General features: G+C 32.1%; 1 protein-coding gene across 1 annotated transcript in view; it reads right to left on the bottom strand.

The window, feature by feature from the left end:
* Positions 1 to 267: 267 nt before the first annotated feature.
* LOC134699110 (inositol 1,4,5-trisphosphate receptor type 2-like) overlaps positions 268 to 17,400 on the bottom strand; it is a 136,531-nt gene continuing 119,398 nt past the window's right edge. Inside the window, exons 51-68 of the mRNA XM_063560801.1 lie at positions 16,446 to 16,586; positions 15,884 to 16,033; positions 14,897 to 14,998; positions 14,487 to 14,570; positions 13,866 to 14,042; positions 13,305 to 13,404; positions 12,755 to 12,873; positions 12,248 to 12,417; positions 11,521 to 11,679; positions 11,078 to 11,239; positions 7,432 to 7,540; positions 6,694 to 6,817; positions 5,930 to 6,105; positions 5,017 to 5,175; positions 3,948 to 4,025; positions 3,027 to 3,146; positions 1,907 to 2,044; positions 268 to 1,410 (exon numbers count right to left, since the gene is read on the bottom strand). Coding sequence (XP_063416871.1) covers positions 820 to 1,410; positions 1,907 to 2,044; positions 3,027 to 3,146; positions 3,948 to 4,025; positions 5,017 to 5,175; positions 5,930 to 6,105; positions 6,694 to 6,817; positions 7,432 to 7,540; positions 11,078 to 11,239; positions 11,521 to 11,679; positions 12,248 to 12,417; positions 12,755 to 12,873; positions 13,305 to 13,404; positions 13,866 to 14,042; positions 14,487 to 14,570; positions 14,897 to 14,998; positions 15,884 to 16,033; positions 16,446 to 16,586 — 2,859 coding nt within the window. The 3' untranslated portion in view covers positions 268 to 819. The remainder of the gene's footprint in view (positions 1,411 to 1,906; positions 2,045 to 3,026; positions 3,147 to 3,947; positions 4,026 to 5,016; positions 5,176 to 5,929; positions 6,106 to 6,693; positions 6,818 to 7,431; positions 7,541 to 11,077; positions 11,240 to 11,520; positions 11,680 to 12,247; positions 12,418 to 12,754; positions 12,874 to 13,304; positions 13,405 to 13,865; positions 14,043 to 14,486; positions 14,571 to 14,896; positions 14,999 to 15,883; positions 16,034 to 16,445; positions 16,587 to 17,400) is intronic.

Raw genomic sequence — 17,400 nt, forward strand, 5'->3', positions numbered from 1 at the left:
TGTGATAACTATATGTTTCTTCAACATTCTTCAAAATATAATACGTATGGCATATGTTATATTAGTTTTGGCTAAATACAATATTCAACAAAATAATCTGATGCATCCAAACCCCTATCGATTGAACATATCCATTATAATAATAAAGCACATAAGCAAACTTCATTGTGCTTTATTTAATGCATTTGTTATAGTAAATAATATTTTATTTAACTTTAAACACTTTAAATTCTCATTGTAGATCTTCAAAATGAATAATTATTCTATGGTCATTGTAGTAGTAGTAATGTTATAAATGAAATGGCACTACTTTTAATGCATATTATATAAAACTATGTAAAAAAAAATGATATTTTTCCTGAAGCGGTTCCCAGTATATTCATCATACTTGTTTTCCATTTCATCATGAAATGTAGAGCGTTATTTATATGCAAGTAATACAATTTTATTGATCATTAGACCTGTAATCATTTTTTAAAATTAGTACAAGAATTTGGTCATCTCACATATACCTTAGCCTTCCATACACCACCGTCATTTCCTCTATAGTTGTAAAACGAATGTATTACCCATATGGGATACATTCTTAAATCCTGCAATTTTAACATTCAAACTTTGGTGAAAATCGCTTGTAGAGAATTTGATCGCTCGCTCGCTCACAGAATCATTCGATTTTACGTACAGCGTAGCAAAAACCGGACAGCGCTGTTTAATTAAGCAAAATATAATTTGCTTATAACCGCATACGTCTTGTGTCCTTCAAAACGAAAATTCTGTATATACTGACTGTAAATGAAACATAATTCCTGACTTAAAATTTTATAATCTGGTCGAATATTCTTCTTTGTCTTCTTCATCTTCCTCGTCTATGTCGTCTCTGGATGCCTCAGCTAACAATCGAGCTGGAGTTACAATGACGGGTACAGAGAAAGCTCTATCCCGCACAGGTGGCGGTTGAGCAAGGAAGTCAAAAGATTGTGAACCCGGTGGAGATGTTTCGCGTGCCATGATATCGTATGATCCTTCAACACTCCCTGCATCTGAATCAGAAACGGAGGGCGTGTCATCCTCTCTAGCTGCTGCCGCCTTCTTTTCTTTTAACAGTTTTGATGTTAAGAATTGTGACAGACCAAGTTCCGACTCACGACGATCTATGTCATCTTTACGAGAGGAAGTGCCCCCAGGAGTGTCTGTACGACGTCGTGATTGTAAGCTGAGAATACTTGGTGGTCTAGACAAAGGTCGGTCACTGATTCGCAGTTGTGGACCAAGAAACGTATCATTTTCCGGATCCCCATTCCCTTCACCTCGATCATTATCATCTGGCGATAAGCCGAACATAAACTGTCTGTGCTTCTCCTGCCAACGTTTCTGTTTCATTTTCTCTATTTTTCGCTTTTTCTCTGTTTCCTAAAAGTTGAAAGTACATATGAGACCCTAGCTAAGAATGGTACTCTCATCTTTGATATTTACTAACTAGTAGTTGTTTTTTGTTGTGATTCTGATTTTTATCGTCGGTGTGTTCTTATTTTCCACTTTTATTTCCTGTAACTTGGAGTTTGTTTTTGGATTCTATACGCTCAATTTGACTTTTTCCGTTTATTGTGTTTGTCTTAAACCTGACTAATGACAGTCTCGTTTGAATAAATTTAAATTTTGTCATGCCGTTTAAAGCTAACTCTACAGTTTCAGGTTTGTTCATTTTTGAAGCCGTACGATGAACTACTGATCAATAGCCATTACATTGCCAATTATACCGCATCTCCTTTAATATTTTAATATCATAAAACGACCCTGTTTTTGTTCATTCAAATACTGTACTTTAGAGTAAACAATAAATTTATGAGATGTATAACTGAGAAGTATTGCCAAAAAATATAGAAGTGAACAAGAACGATAACTCTACCTCTTCTTTTTGTTTCATTGCAATTGATGTGACACGTGACAGAAGGTCATCTATTTTGGATTCAGTCGAATCAATGTCTATTGATGATAGACACAGTGCTCTATTCATTGGGAAGAACTCGTAATTTTCAGTTCCAACCTAAAAAAATAATCATAGAGATGTATAACTAAATACAGAGTACTTTTAGTGTTAATGTACTAAACAAAATTGAACTTACCAGCTAATTATATACCAAATTCTATATTTCTATTCGGACGCATGCCATTGATAAAAAGTTCATATAACTTTTTTACAGCACTTGGTGACAACCGCTGCCGGTGGACTATCAGCCCCTGATCGCATCATTTGCTCAGTAGTCTAATATGACGTCCGTATTACGCTTTGTAAACAAAGCCGTGTTCTAATGAACACAAAATATGTTTGACACATGCACACGAACTTACTGTGAATATTAACATTATGTTCATCCTTATCCTTTAAAATATATACATTTAAGCATCTAGAATTTTTTTTTATTATATTTTTTTATAAAACAACATACATTTACCCTGCTCGTAGTTTTTAAACTCCTCGAGGAGGAAACGGGAAAAGCCAAATATTTTTACGGTATTTTCGTACGCTTCGACCTATAAAAAACTTTAGAATCAAAATAGTTCCTTCGTGTCATGCTCTAGGCTCATTTTAACATGGGTAGGCATTATATTTGACCACATTTTACACCTCGCTAACGCTCAGTGTAAAATATCGACAAATATAATGCCTACACATGTTAAAATGAGCATAGCGCATGACATGAAGGAATTATTTCTTAATTAAATAATATGTATATATTGTCCCTCTTCAAATTCATCAAATATTAAGAAACTACGGTTTTAACTCCATCGACAAAAATTTACCATTAGGGATTTGGCTGTAATTTAAGGTCCTGTTTGGTGATAAAGATCGTTTTGGTTCTTAAAAATTCTTGGCTTACACATATTTGTTTGTGTCAAAGGTTACTGATGAAAGTGAAAATAACACAACATATCGCAGATATAGTTACACGTACGTATAATAACTACCTAATAAGGAGGGGAAATATCTATGCAATTTATTCAAATTTGATATACCAACTACTTACCGATTTTGATACATAAAGTTCTAATGCTGTATAATCAGAAGTTTTGACACTATCTAGATGAATTATGAAGAAGACGTATGACCACATGTTGTGTTCGTTACGAACATGATGCTCAAAACCCTGAAACGAACGAAATATATATCTTAATTTATAAAAATGTTATAAGATTTTCATAGAAAAAAATTTAGTTCAAGTTAACGGAGAAAAATATGAATTTGTTTTCGAAAGTTGTTATCGAAGTATAGTTATTCCTTGTGTTTTTTCTTCATGGCCTTTTTTGCAAAATTTGAACTGTAAATTTGAAGGAATGAATAGCTCACGCCGGCTTGATCTGTTCTGGTGGTTAGTCCTTTTTATTGTCCACCTACGATAGAAGGGGCACTATTTTTTCAAGTCTTGCCGTCCGTTCCATCGTTCGTTTGTCCGTCCGTCCGTCTGTCCTGCTGCAGGTTAAAACGTTTTTGGTCAAGGTAGTTTTGGATGAAGTTGACGTCCAATCAACTTGAAACTAAGTACACATCTTCTTTATAATATGATCTTTCTAATTTTATTGCAAATTTAGAGTAAATATCCCATTTTCACGGTCCACTGAACATAGAAAATGATAGTGCGAGTGGGGCATCCGTGTACTTTGGTCACATTCTTATTTGTTCTCGATTTTTGTCTTTAATAACTTCCGTTTTGGGATGTAAATGAATGTACAAAAGGATAAGTTATGAATTGTGAGTGAAAATTCTTTTTATTGCCATTTACTTTAAGCAAAGTACCCTCTGAATCGTTTTGTTTGTCATGCATTTGGTTGAAATCTACACATGGTAAAATTGTCGATCGATTTATTTCCATATTATATGTCTGCATAACTATAATATACATTTTCGCATTACCTGAATGGTTCTATGTCAGAACAATAGAATAACTTACCTTGCCGTTATGTTCAAAATCGTAACTGTTTCTACTGCATATAAAACAAGTGTCCTTCATATCTGATTCTGCTCGCCACTGCAAATAATATAATCATTGATATATAAATTTTCTATTGCAAAGATGCACAAAAATTGCTACTGTTTTAAGAACTTCGTAACTGCCTGTGTGCTAAGTCAGGAATATTACAGTTGTGATCAATTCGTTTGATGTGCTTAAGGTTTTTATTTTGCCATTTGATTAAGGACTGTCCGTTTTGTAATTTATCAGTGATTGGTACTTTTGTGATTTTACGTTTTATTTATAAATGAAAGTGCACACACAGTTAACTACATGTGTTTCTAATCTACTTATTAAATACATCTGAACCATGTTGAAGGACTTGCGAGTATTCGTCATTGTTGTTCAGTTTAAACATATTTATTTATAGTGGATTGGGAAACAAGTTTTACAACTTATATTAATCCCTTTCCACTTTGAGGGTGCGAGTGCTGCCTTGTAGCGGCATTAGCCTACTCTTTTTCGAAATCTACAAGGGTGTCTTTAACGTGCAAGAGATATGGCTCTCTCTTTACACGGGCCAGCCATTTATCGTCCCCGTCCGACGGACTATCATCGTTTCCTCAAGACCATACTCGCAAATGGTGTCAAGGGAGAGCCGAAAATTGAGTTCCTGAAATTTTCATCCCAAACGGGAATCGAACCAGGAACCTTTGTGTTAGTAGTCCGATGCACTAACCACTACACCACGGCTCTCTCATTGATGTTTGACATGCACTTTCTTGTCATGTATGTTCCCGTGTATTTTTATTGACTGACTTTGTAGAAAATAGCCGATATAGTCAAATTGTTTGTCCTCTGTTGAAATGTTGCACATAGGGTCAATTAGAAGGCTCGTTAATTACGAAACTGGGAATTCAGTTATCATATAGAAATTCGTTTCTATGTCTACCATTTTTTGTACAAATTGTTTGTCAAGTTGGTGTTTCAATGAAATTCATCATATAAATCCTATTGTCATTATTCTTTTTAGTGCTCAACAATAAATGAATAAGAAGAAATGCAATACCTTAAGGTCTCTGAGCTCCGAGAACGTGTCCACTATAATACCAAAGATGATGTTCAGACCAATGGTTGTAATGAAGATGAAGAACGAAACATGGTACAGGACTAATGGCCAGAAAGAATCAAAGGTCTCATATCCATTATTGTTGGTCTGTTTAACAGACTGAAATTAATATTTTATAAAAGAACTCTAGTTAAATGAGATACTTAGTATATCACACACATAACTTCTTATGTGTCGTTTACATTTATAACATTAACAAGTGTATAACTTTAATATCTTTAAAATACATATGGTCTTGTCCATATTTCTTTTATAGAGTGTATATTGTTTAACCAATCATGCAGTGGTAAATATTTCATAAATATTTTTTGAAGATAACAAATCAGCAATAAATTTTATAGTCAGTTTGTCAAGTTGTGACATTATATTGTATTGCACCTTCTAACACATCAAAAGTTGTTGCAATAGTTCTTAACGTGAAGAGAGTATATGACGTTTCTCGTTAAAAGAGGCATCCGATTTATCATACTGATTTAAACCTGACATTACTATTACCATGAGTTTAACGGTTTATTGGAATATCCATGATGACATTATACGAGTTGAACTCTTCCGGAGCATTTGATATCACACTCAGCTTTTTGTGGGATACGCAGTGCTCAGTCTTGCGCTTTGTTTGTTGTGATTCATATACTATTGTTGTTTGTCGTGTTTGGTCCTTTTTTTTCCACAGCGTTGGCAGTTTAATTTTGTCTTATTAGTTTGCATGTCCCTATGGTATATGTCGCCTCTCTTTTGAAAAGTATACTTAAAAAAAGCCTATATCAGCACACGTAAATAATAATGATTGAAAACATTTAGTTGAAGTATGAAGATTATCAAACTTTTTGAACACAATAATAAGTCATATTACCTCAAACATATCTCCGATTAGTCCATACCGCATGACAGTAATAGTACACTGCCATAGTGTAGAACAGTATAAATATTCACCAGGATTGAAGAACATACGAAGTAACGAAAACCCAACAAGGGCATAAATGTATATCACAATAAGTCCTAAAATGGCAACCCATAATAAGGAAATACCTGAAAAAGACAAAAGTATAACTTAGTCACAGCGCATAAGGTGTATGTCAAGTTCAAACATACATTTATATAACATGTTTGATTACGTAAGGTAACGAATCAAAATTATAATATCACGTAGATCTATAGAAATATTTGTTGATAAGTGGAAGATAAATGGAGTTTTGAATTATTTTTTTTTATTGCATCATTGTAAAATATAACGTATTTGATGAGACTGTCGTACAAAGTGAGAGGTTTAGCGCTATAATACCAGGTTTAATCCACCATTTTAGACATTTGAAAATGCCTGTACCAAGTCAGGACTATGACAGTTTTTGTCCATTCGTTTTTGGTGTGCTTTGTCATTTGATTTTGCCATGTGATGAGGGACTTTCCAATTTGATTTTTCTCTGAGTTCAGTATTTTGTGATTTTACTTTTTGCATATCACATCCAAATTCTTTCTCTTGACCCGTTTTTAAGAAGCAGTATTTACTAGACCTTCAACTTATTAGATAACAGTACATGGTCACTGAAAACAACTATCAAGTACAGCGAAACCAGTGCAGAGAATACATAATCATGTGTTTTCAATTTAGATACTAACCATTTAATGTGACAGCTTTTATTACACCACTCAAAAGCTGATTATTGTTGACAATGTTTAAGAGATGAAATGCGAAGAAATAACCATGGAAATATGTTCCTAGAACGGACATACCTAGGAATACCTACAACAAAAAATATGAATAATATAGTGCCAATAGCTACGATGTCAGACTATTCAGTGTAGACGCCACATACATGTATGTTTATAGATGTGTGTGTGTGTGTGTAACATTCTGTTAAATTTCGAAATATAATGCCGTTGTTAATGATTCACACTTTACCGCAAATTTCGATATATCGGATTTTCTCTTAAAATTAGGCTCATTGTTCATGCTTTTCTATAGACTTTCAAGTTTTCTGCTCGTTTTATGTATACTTTTTGTTTTCAAAATTACTCAATCTATACATGTCACATGTTCCTATTGCAACATCATTAGATTATCCCCGAGGAAACAGAAGTGCGAGCGTAAATCACAAACTCTATATATTACACTCCAAATGCAATCGGAACATTTATGAGCACTCATCTGTATAATGACTGTACTTGTATAAGCTAGTTATGATAGACTGATGTGAAATATATGTGCAGACCTTTTTTCATCAAGGTTTGGACAAAATATATTGATAAAGTTATATATAATTACTCATTAAAGAAAGCTCGTATAATTAATCTGCAATTGAAGGTCATTACTTATAATTATTAATAATATATATATATATCTGTGTATTAACATACCATATAATAAAAAGTAAGAAAACTGAAGAACTTTGCATCTAATCGTGAACCTTCTTCTTGTTTCTTGTCTTTGATGTCATCTTTGTTTGCTTTTTTACCGCATAATGCTCTATAATATTAATCAAAATCAACTGCATTGTAAAAAATCAAACATACTTGCATGTGTTATTTGAATTTTTGTGTTAGTAAAATTTGCTATTACAAAATATTAGAAATTATTATTAATTAAGGAATGTATCTCCCTCATGCAAAGCTCTGATTCCTTTAACGGACTTGGCTATACTTTTTGGACCTTTGGGATTATAGCTCTTCATCTTTTATAAATGCTTTGGATTTCAAATATTTTGGCCACGAGCATCACTGAGGAGACATGTATTGTCGGAATGCGCATCTGGTGAAAGAAAATTGGTACCGTTAATTTTATTGCATGTCATCGGGATTTTTAAATATTTCTAAATTTATTTTTTTTCCAAAAGATTTAGGTCGATTACAATACATTAAATTACAAGTCTTACTTGTGTATCAAACGAACAAATTATCTATCATCGGTCCTAGGTTTGATGTTTGATATAACTGTGGCCTAGGTTTGATGTTTGATATAACTGTGGCCTAGGTTTGATGTTTGATATAACTGTGGCCTAGGTTTGATGTTTGATATAACTGTGGCCTAGGTTTGATGTTTGATATAACTGTGGCCTAGGTTTGATGTTTGATATAACTGTGGCCTAGGTTTGATGTTTGATATAACTGTGGCCTAGGTTTGATGTTTGATATAACTGTGGCCTAAGTTTTCATTTTTGTTTGATCCATGTGTTTGTTTTTTAATGTTCTGTTCTTTGTTCATTTGTGGTTGGCGATGTTGTTTATTGTGATAAGGTTCATTATAACCTTTTAGCCGTATTTACACCATAAATTTGACTCTGAGTTCAGACAAACCTGTGCATCTGTGAAAGTTTTAAGGCATGGCTAGACATAGATAATTCAATTTTATAAATTTGTTGTTACAAAATATTAGAAATTATTATAAATTAAGGAATGTATCTCCCTCATACAAAGCTCTGATTCGTTTAACGGACTTGGCTATACTTTTTGGACCTTTGGGATTATAGCTCTTCATCTTTTATATAAGCTTTGGATTTCAAATATTTTGGCCACGAGCATCACTGAAGAGACATGTATTGTCGAAATGCGCATCTGGTGAAAGAAAATTGGTACCGTTAATGTTATTGCATGTCATCGAGATTTCTAAATATTTCTAAAATTATTTTTTTTTCCAAAAGATTTAGGTCGATTACAATACATTAAATTACAAGTCTTACTTGTGTATCAAACGAACATACTGTCTATCGGTCCTAGGTTTGATGTTTGATATAACTGTGGTCTAGGTTTGATGTTTGATATAACTGTGGCCTAGGTTTGATGTTTGATATAACTGTGGCCTAGGTTTTATGTTTGATATTTCTGTGGCCTAGGTTTTATGTTTGATATAACTGTGGCCTAGGTTTGATGTTTGATATAACTGTGGCCTAGGTTGATGTTTGATATAACTGTGGTCTAGGTTTGATGTTTGATATAACTGTGGCCTAGGTTTGATGTTTGATATAACTGTGGCCTAAGTTTGATGTTTGATATAAATGTGGCCTAGGTTTGATGTTTGATATAACTGTGGCCTAAGTTTGATGTTTGATATAACTGTGGCCTAAGTTTGATGTTTGATATAACTGTGGCCTAAGTTTGATGTTAGATATAACTGTGGCCTAGGTTTGATATTTGATATAACTGTGGCCTAAGTTTGATGTTTGATATAAATGTGGCCTAGGTTAGATGTTTGATATAAATGTGTCCTAGGTTTGATTTTTGATATGACTGTGGCCTAGGTTTGATGTTTGATATAACTGTGGCCTAAGTTTGATGTTTGATATAACTGTGGCCTAAGTTTGATGTTTGATATAAATGTGGCCTAGGTTAGATGTTTGATATAAATGTGGCCTAGGTTTGATGTTTGATATGACTGTGGCCTAGGTTTGATGTTTGATATAACTGTGGCCTAGGTTTGATGTTTGATATAACTGTGGCCTAAGTTTGATGTTAGATATAACTGTGGCCTAAGTTTGATGTTTGATATAACTGTGGCCTAAGTTTGATGTTAGATATAACTGTGGCCTAGGTTTGATGTTTGATATAACTGTGGCCTAGGTTTGATGTATGATATAAATGTGGCCTAGGTTAGATGTTTGATATAACTGTGGCCTAGGTTTGATGTTTGATATAACTGTGGCCTAAGTTTGATGTTTGATATAACTGTGGCCTAAGTTTGATGTTTGATATAACTATGGCCTAAGTTTGATGTTTGATATAACTGTGGCCTAAGTTTGATGTTTGATATAACTATGGCCTAAGTTTGATGTTTGATATAAATGTGGCCTAGGTTAGATGTTTGATATAACTGTGGCCTAGGTTTGATGTTTGATATAACTATGGCCTAAGTTTTCATTTTTGTTTGATCCATGTGTTTGTTTTTTAATGTTCTGTTCTTTGTTCATTTGTGGTTGGCGATGTTGTTAATTGTGATAAGGTTCATTATAACCTTTTAGCCGTATTTACACCATATTTTACTCTGAGTTCAGACAAACCTGTGCATCTGTGAACGTTTTAAGGCATGGCTAGACATAGATAATTCAATTCTAAATGCATTGTATTGGTCAAAAAATTGAAAATTTCTGGATTTTGCCATTCTTTTTTTTCATTCCTGCATAAGAGGCAAAAATAAACTAGTTGGGAAAACGTTTGAGAAACTCCCCTCTTATAATTGATGTTGGGAGTAGTATTGATTTAAATGGACAATATATGGACAATAAATATAGATTCTTACATTGATACCAGTGGATTATCGGATTTATCCAATCGAGATAGTTAAATTATCAATTTTAAAGTTCGAGCCGCCTCGGCGAGTACTTTAAAATTTATAATTTAACTATCGAGATTGGATAAATCCGATAATCCACGAGTAACTATGTAAGAATCAGTTTCTCTAATGATTAAAAAGACATTTTCTTTTTTTGTTTACCGAAAATCCCTTTCGAGTGCCTTTCACATTGCACGAAGTTGTCAATTTCATTAACACCTGTTATCATATTTTGGTTCATCCAGTCAGCCAAAAAGGTCATGACCCTTAAAATCACCCAATGATCTTCTGAGATCACCAGCAACCACACGTTGATTAATTTTTTTTATACAATGGGTTCGAAAAGGGATAAATTTCCATAGAATTAGAGAAACAGCCGTAAACAATAGGTGATTTAAACTGTGTAACTGAGTGGACCGTATCAAATGAAAATCGTGTGTTTATTTTGCTATCGTCTACAGACTGGATAAATATGTACGTTACAATCCTACAGGTAAGGAAACATAGACTTCATATAACTTTAATATACATAGGTCCTGCCATGCCTTAAAACTTTCCTATATGCATCAGTTAGTAAAAAGAATAGTAAAAAGCAGCTAACTGGTGAATTTCATTATTTGTCGTTATATTTTAGTCAAATAATAATGAACAATCAAAACCAGTTTGTTATGCTAAATACTAGCATACATATATAGAGAAACATTATATTTGACAAACAGGTATTTATACAAGCAACTATACCTGAATGAAGTCTTTATTTCCTCTCCACTTGGAAATCTTGGGTGATTGGACAGGAAATAACTAACTAACACCATCAGAGAAAACAGATTATGGACACCTCCTAGTACGTACATTGTCAAAGAGAAGTTGTGTTCACTCATATGCTCAATTCTAGGCTTTGGGCTGTTAAATAAAACAAAAATATTTGGAAAATAGCTTAAGGCGTTTGAATATACTAATTTTTGTTTTGAAATTTTTCTTAATATAATAAATATATGTAGTATTATGTGTAGTAAGAAAGTATATACATGGAAGCAGTATTTTACAAAAACTTGTTTAAATCTATTGGTTCCACAAAATAACATATATCTCGAAAATTGGACATTTATCATGTTTATGTATATAAAAAACAGTTTATTGTTCCTACTTCCGTCTACAAGGTATAAGAATTTAAATAAACCTACTCTGCTATTAAATTCCATGGTATAGTTGATACATTTGTACCATTGATCAGTGCAGCAGTTTTTGTTACGTCTTCCAATGAGGCTTGCGCATTCCATGTTATTAACATTAGTAAATTGATCGCAAAACTAAGAAATATAGCTCCATAGTTCCACAACAACCTAACAAGTATAATATATAGATGACATTGTAAATAATACTGTAGCTATAAGACTAAATAAAAAACAAATAACAATTGTTGTTATTTTGTGCTTGTAATTTTTAATAAGTTTTATTAAATCACTAAATAGACTTTTTAAACATTCACCATACATTTCTACAGCATTAAATGCGCTTTTCGACAATTAATGTATTTTCAGTTATTCTGGAGGCAAAATAGTTTAAAAACAAAAGCTTCTTGTAAAAATGAAGATCTGTGATAATATACGAATCAAATATTTCCATGAGCGTGATTTTACTCAGAATTGCGTTGATATAACAAAGAAAAGTTTCTGGTAAAACATTTTAAAGATGTGAAATACGTCAAATATAAAAAGTAAAATCATAAAAAAATACTGAACTCTGAGGAAAATTCAAAACGGAAAGTTCCTAATTAAATGGCAAAATCATAAATGAGAGTATAATGATTCATATGTGGGGTCAAGTTTGTATATGAAAGTCGGGTTTCTATTGTTTAAGGTGACACATTATTACTATCTACAATTCATCCATGTTTGGTATTATACTAACCATCCTTTTGTAAACATCATAGCAATAGGATTATGTAGAATTTTCCTTTGATAACTTATGTCCTGCATAATATCTTTTGTCCATCTTATGATATCACGGATCTTGTTGCTTGGTGAGGATCGGTCAACCGTCCATTTTATCTTTTCTTTTACTTGGTCACGCAGATAATTCTAAAACATAAAGGAAATAAAACAGTGACTGGAAGTTATTTTGCACAAGTATAATCAAAAAGAAATTATTTGAAGTGTTGATGTGTTTATCGAAAATTGAGGATGTTTAAAATATACGAACAAGTTTATATCACAACAGCTGTGTCAGTTACACTTATGATTATGTCTAAAATACATGTAGCAGGACATTTTATTGTGCATAAAACGATTGAATATTGAAATATTTTAAACCCTGTTATGAATACAGAAAGTGCAAGTGATTAATTATATGATTAATGACGTTCATTAAGAATAACGATATGTGTCTTTACAAATAATCATAGTCATCATTTCTTACTTTGTTTTTCACTCTGAAGTTAACTTTTTGTAATACATCGTCTTTCACTATTTCTATAGATGAAGAATTCTTTTTGTAGAAATCAAAAGCCTTCTGTTGTTCTGGAGTAATTTTTAAATCTAGAACAAATGAAATACGAAATTAAGAAAGTGTACTTGAATGAAATAAATGTTTTTCAGTTGCCATAACAAAAATAATTCTATGTTTCCTCCAACCACCGAATTTTACTAAACAACTGCATTCAATTTTCAGGAGCACAAAAAATGGGCAGATAAGGGAGCGTGTTAACTTAGCCTTCCAGTATACTTGAGTTCAATACCGATTATCGTGGAGTTTTTATGAATTGTAAGTTTTCTGTAAAGTGTGTTGTTGAATGCTTTATGTCTTAACGTTTGTTTTTGTTGTGAAAAGCCGTCTTCCACATATCAGTTTTGACTGCCCCCGTACTATCTTATTATTTTGTCTAAAATTAATGTTATAAAATTTGATGTGATTTCTTTTTTAGTCAGTAGTAAGAAATAAATGATAATCTAGATATTTAAATACATACGTGATGAGAGATGAGGATCAATGTCATTCATTCTGGCAAGAATAAGATAATAAGAAAATCCAACGTCCATCAAAGTGTCCTTCACTGTATTTTTGCCTTTCTGCAATACACAATTCTACCATTTATATACAAAAAATATAGGTTTGCATGAGGCTATATATTTTACCTGTTACGGTAGATTGTATATATGCAAGATATCAAGAATGTGTCACTATTCCCATTTGCTCTATTTAACACTACTGTAACTCAAGAGGGAACTTTTGAGTCGTCATAATCATAGAATGTTTTTTCTTGTTGTCAATCTGGATTTTGAAGGAAGAATTACTTTATTTTGCAAATGACTATTCTGTTCGGAACGGAAGTTAATAATTTCAAAAGCTCACAAACAGAAAATACAGCAGTGAAACACCATATGGTGCAAGCTCAATAGATACTCATTGAAGCACATTATAGAAGTCAAATTCCAGCCATACGCTTCTTTAGTTGCATTTAGATAAGAATTGAGAAATAAAGCTCGAACATTCCATTCTTTTTTGGGTAATGTCAAATCTAATCATTTACCATAACACCTTGAAGCAGACTTCCTCCTAAAGCAGCTATTGATTTTGCTGGTTGTAGAAAACTTCCATCAGTAGTTTTGCTGATGTCTTCTAACTTAGGTTTGTCAGTCTGATGTAGTGTGTAACAGGATGTCATGCATCTGTATACTGCTTCTTTATCTATGGTATCCTTGACCTCCTGAAAAAAAATTTATGATGCTGCCGTTTGATATTCGAAACATAAAGTTTTCCAACCTAAGGCGTAGATTGACTTAGTCCTATTTTGAACAACTTTTTGGATTTTTTTTAATTGCTCTTCACCTTTTTATTACATTTTGCGTTTCCACCATTTTAGTTAGAGTGTCAGAGATGAGCATATGTAGGATGGCTTACGAAATTAAAAGCTATGTATCTTTGATGAGTTTTTGTTATGCTGTTTTGGTATAAAATGTTCATTGAATATACGATCGGGACAGTATAAAGTATTGCCAATACATACTCGAAAACCATATTTAGATATGAACAGTCACAAAATATAAAAATAAATTTGCAGAATCAACTGCAAGAGAAGAAATAATATACAGGAATGTTCAATAAAAAGTTCGAAAAGGATAAAATATAAAATAATTTTTCTTGTACTTACTTTAGCAACTTGTGAGTTTCCTGGTCCATTCTCCTCAATGAGCGATATTATTAATGAAGAAATTGATTCTCTTAACTCAAGAATCTGGAAAGAAAATATATATAGCGGTTCATATAAGAGTTTTATACATAAAGATCAATTGCAAATTCATTTTAAATACGTTTAGTATTTTCGACTTCTATTTGTAGCATCATTTTAACATAATCAATCTTCGCTTCTACAGAAAGGGTCATGAAAGATACAGATTTTTGTCTTTTTGTTCTTAATTCTTATATGTTTGTGAAAATATATTTGCAATATCTTAAGGATTCATTAGGTATAGTAGCCAACATATTTTACCTTATACATCTTTACTCTATAATAGACTACATGTACCATATGTTTTAGAGGTCCTAAAACAACATAATTACCTTTTCAGGTGGACAGTCAGCAATATCGCCAGCCCGGAGAATAAAGTTTATATAATCAACAACTTTTCTATCATACACGACCACACGGTTTTCTTGGTTCCCCTATAAGGACAAACATATATAATACAATAATTGATTTAATATTGAATTTTTAAACATTCTTTTGTCCCATATAATACAATTTTATGTTATGAATTTGATCGTTTGCAATCCACAATTTGATTATTTAACAAAAAAAAACCCACACAAAGCCAATGTATTTATTGAAACACTTCAGTGATCTTTTTACTAACTTGTAAAGCTTTAGATAATTGGTATTATTTGATTTGATTTTTTGTTTTTGTTTTGTTTTGTGTTTTAACGCCACTTTTACGCACCTATTTTGTGATATTTCGTGGCGGCCAGTTTTTTATTGGTGGAGGAAGCAGGAGTGCTCTACGTTACAACCGCCCGTCGATAGGAAAACTGACAATCCTAGTCAGATAGTTGGTATAAGGTAGGACATATTTGTGTAATTGTGTTTTTCATTGGATTTACATGTAATACATTAAGACACAATACTGAATTATTCTAATATTGAAGGGTATAAATTTATAGAGCACAATCTAAATTGGAAATTATCGATGCACCTTGTCTTGTTCCGTTTTGAGTTCATTTGATTATCTATTACGTTAGTTTCGTGTGAAACTCTAAATGTAATCTTGAACGGCGACAAAATAATGTATTTGTTATACCTCCGCCCTAGAAAATGCTCCTAACTCTTATAATTCTGTTAATGGCATAGTTTCAAATCAATATAAGGTTGTAGAGTTTGAACCTTTAATTTTGTAATACTAGAAGGAATAGATAACGTAAGAGTGATTCTTCTTTTTAAAATTAAACAGAGCTGTCCTAATAACTTGCCCTTTTTCTTTTTCTTCTTTTTATGCCAAGAATCGGACCGTTTTTCATAGTTATATAATTCATTTCCCTCAAGGAAATACTTACAGCACAAAACTCATTCAGCGTTGAAAAGATCTGTATGATTAATGCTATGGTCTTACTATTTACTGTGGAATATACAACATTCAAAAACTGAGCAGTTTCCCCGACAATATTGAAGGATTTAACATTGTCTGGTTGTTCCCGCATATATGTCTGAAAATGAACTTTAGAATTTTATTTCATTCAATTTCCGATATTCATCTCAAGTTCAACTTACATCAATAAAAGCACAAAGATCAAATATAATTGGTTCTCATATGACCATTATATTTTTTAACAATTTGGAAATTGATAAAATTCCATAAATATTATGACGTCTTTATGTTTTAAATTCAGTATAAGCAAAAATCTTAAACAGACTTGTCATAAACGGATATTTTGAACAAAAAAAATAAATTTTCATGACAATTTGGTCCAAATAGCACTTTTAAAACATAATTGTTTTCATCTAAGATAACAAAATTAATAATACATTCTTTTCTGCATATAAGTAATGAAAAAGAATTTCTCTGCTAATATGTAAATTATTATTTACACAATAAGAATCGTATCTTAATAAACGAACCTGTAGATCTGTGTTTTGTCCATCACAGACTCTTGCAAGGAGTTTAAGCACCAACTCTATGTATCCGTCATCTTTATACTCCAACATATCACCTACCCCATCATCCATGGAATTTATTAGTTCCACTGCAGCCTTTTCATCCTTATAACATAAACATTGTCTGTTATGACAGTTTTTATCAATTTGTTTGCTGTGTTTGAGCTTTTGATTTGCCATTTAATTAGGAACTTTCCGTTTTGAATTTTCCTCGAAGTTCAGTATTTTTGTGATTTTACTTTTTGTCTCTATCTAATGTTTTTCTGTTCCTTACGGTGTAATAAAGCTATTTTGGATGTTGCATGGTTATTGCTTTAGTATATATATATTTGTTTTTTAACAAATTATGTAAAGAAGCATTACCATAAGATAGCATTGATACCGTAATGTTTTATTAGTTCTATTGATTCAAGATTACAAAATACAAAAGAAATGAATAGAAAAGTAAATCTGCGTTGAAAAATATTATATTTGATAAAATAGATCCATAAAGTATTATAAAAAATTAGGCGATGTCACTGGATTGTTAATGATATAACTATCCACCAAATTTAAAATGAAGTATACGTAAGCAATTGAAGGCAATTGTACGGCCTTCAACAATATAAAACACATGCCATGAAGTCGGCTATAAAAGTCAACATGAAATAACCCAACTCAATTGAGAACAAACCATGTATCTAAGACTAAACTACTAATCTGTGTACATGTACATACAACATATCAAATATTTTATTCGATGTATACGTTACAAGTCACACATTGAACCGACATCATCCAAATAACGAGGACTATATTTTACCCTTTTGATGTTTGTTTGCCACCAGTGTCGTTCAGTTACTAACTCATTCTTCTATAATCCACATTTGATTCGAGTCATATGAAAGTACTGTTGGATGAGTGTATTGCTGATAGTTCA

The sequence above is a fragment of the Mytilus trossulus genome, unplaced genomic scaffold (genome assembly GCF_036588685.1).
Source record: "Mytilus trossulus isolate FHL-02 unplaced genomic scaffold, PNRI_Mtr1.1.1.hap1 h1tg000024l__unscaffolded, whole genome shotgun sequence".
NCBI lineage: Eukaryota > Metazoa > Mollusca > Bivalvia > Mytilida > Mytilidae > Mytilus > Mytilus trossulus.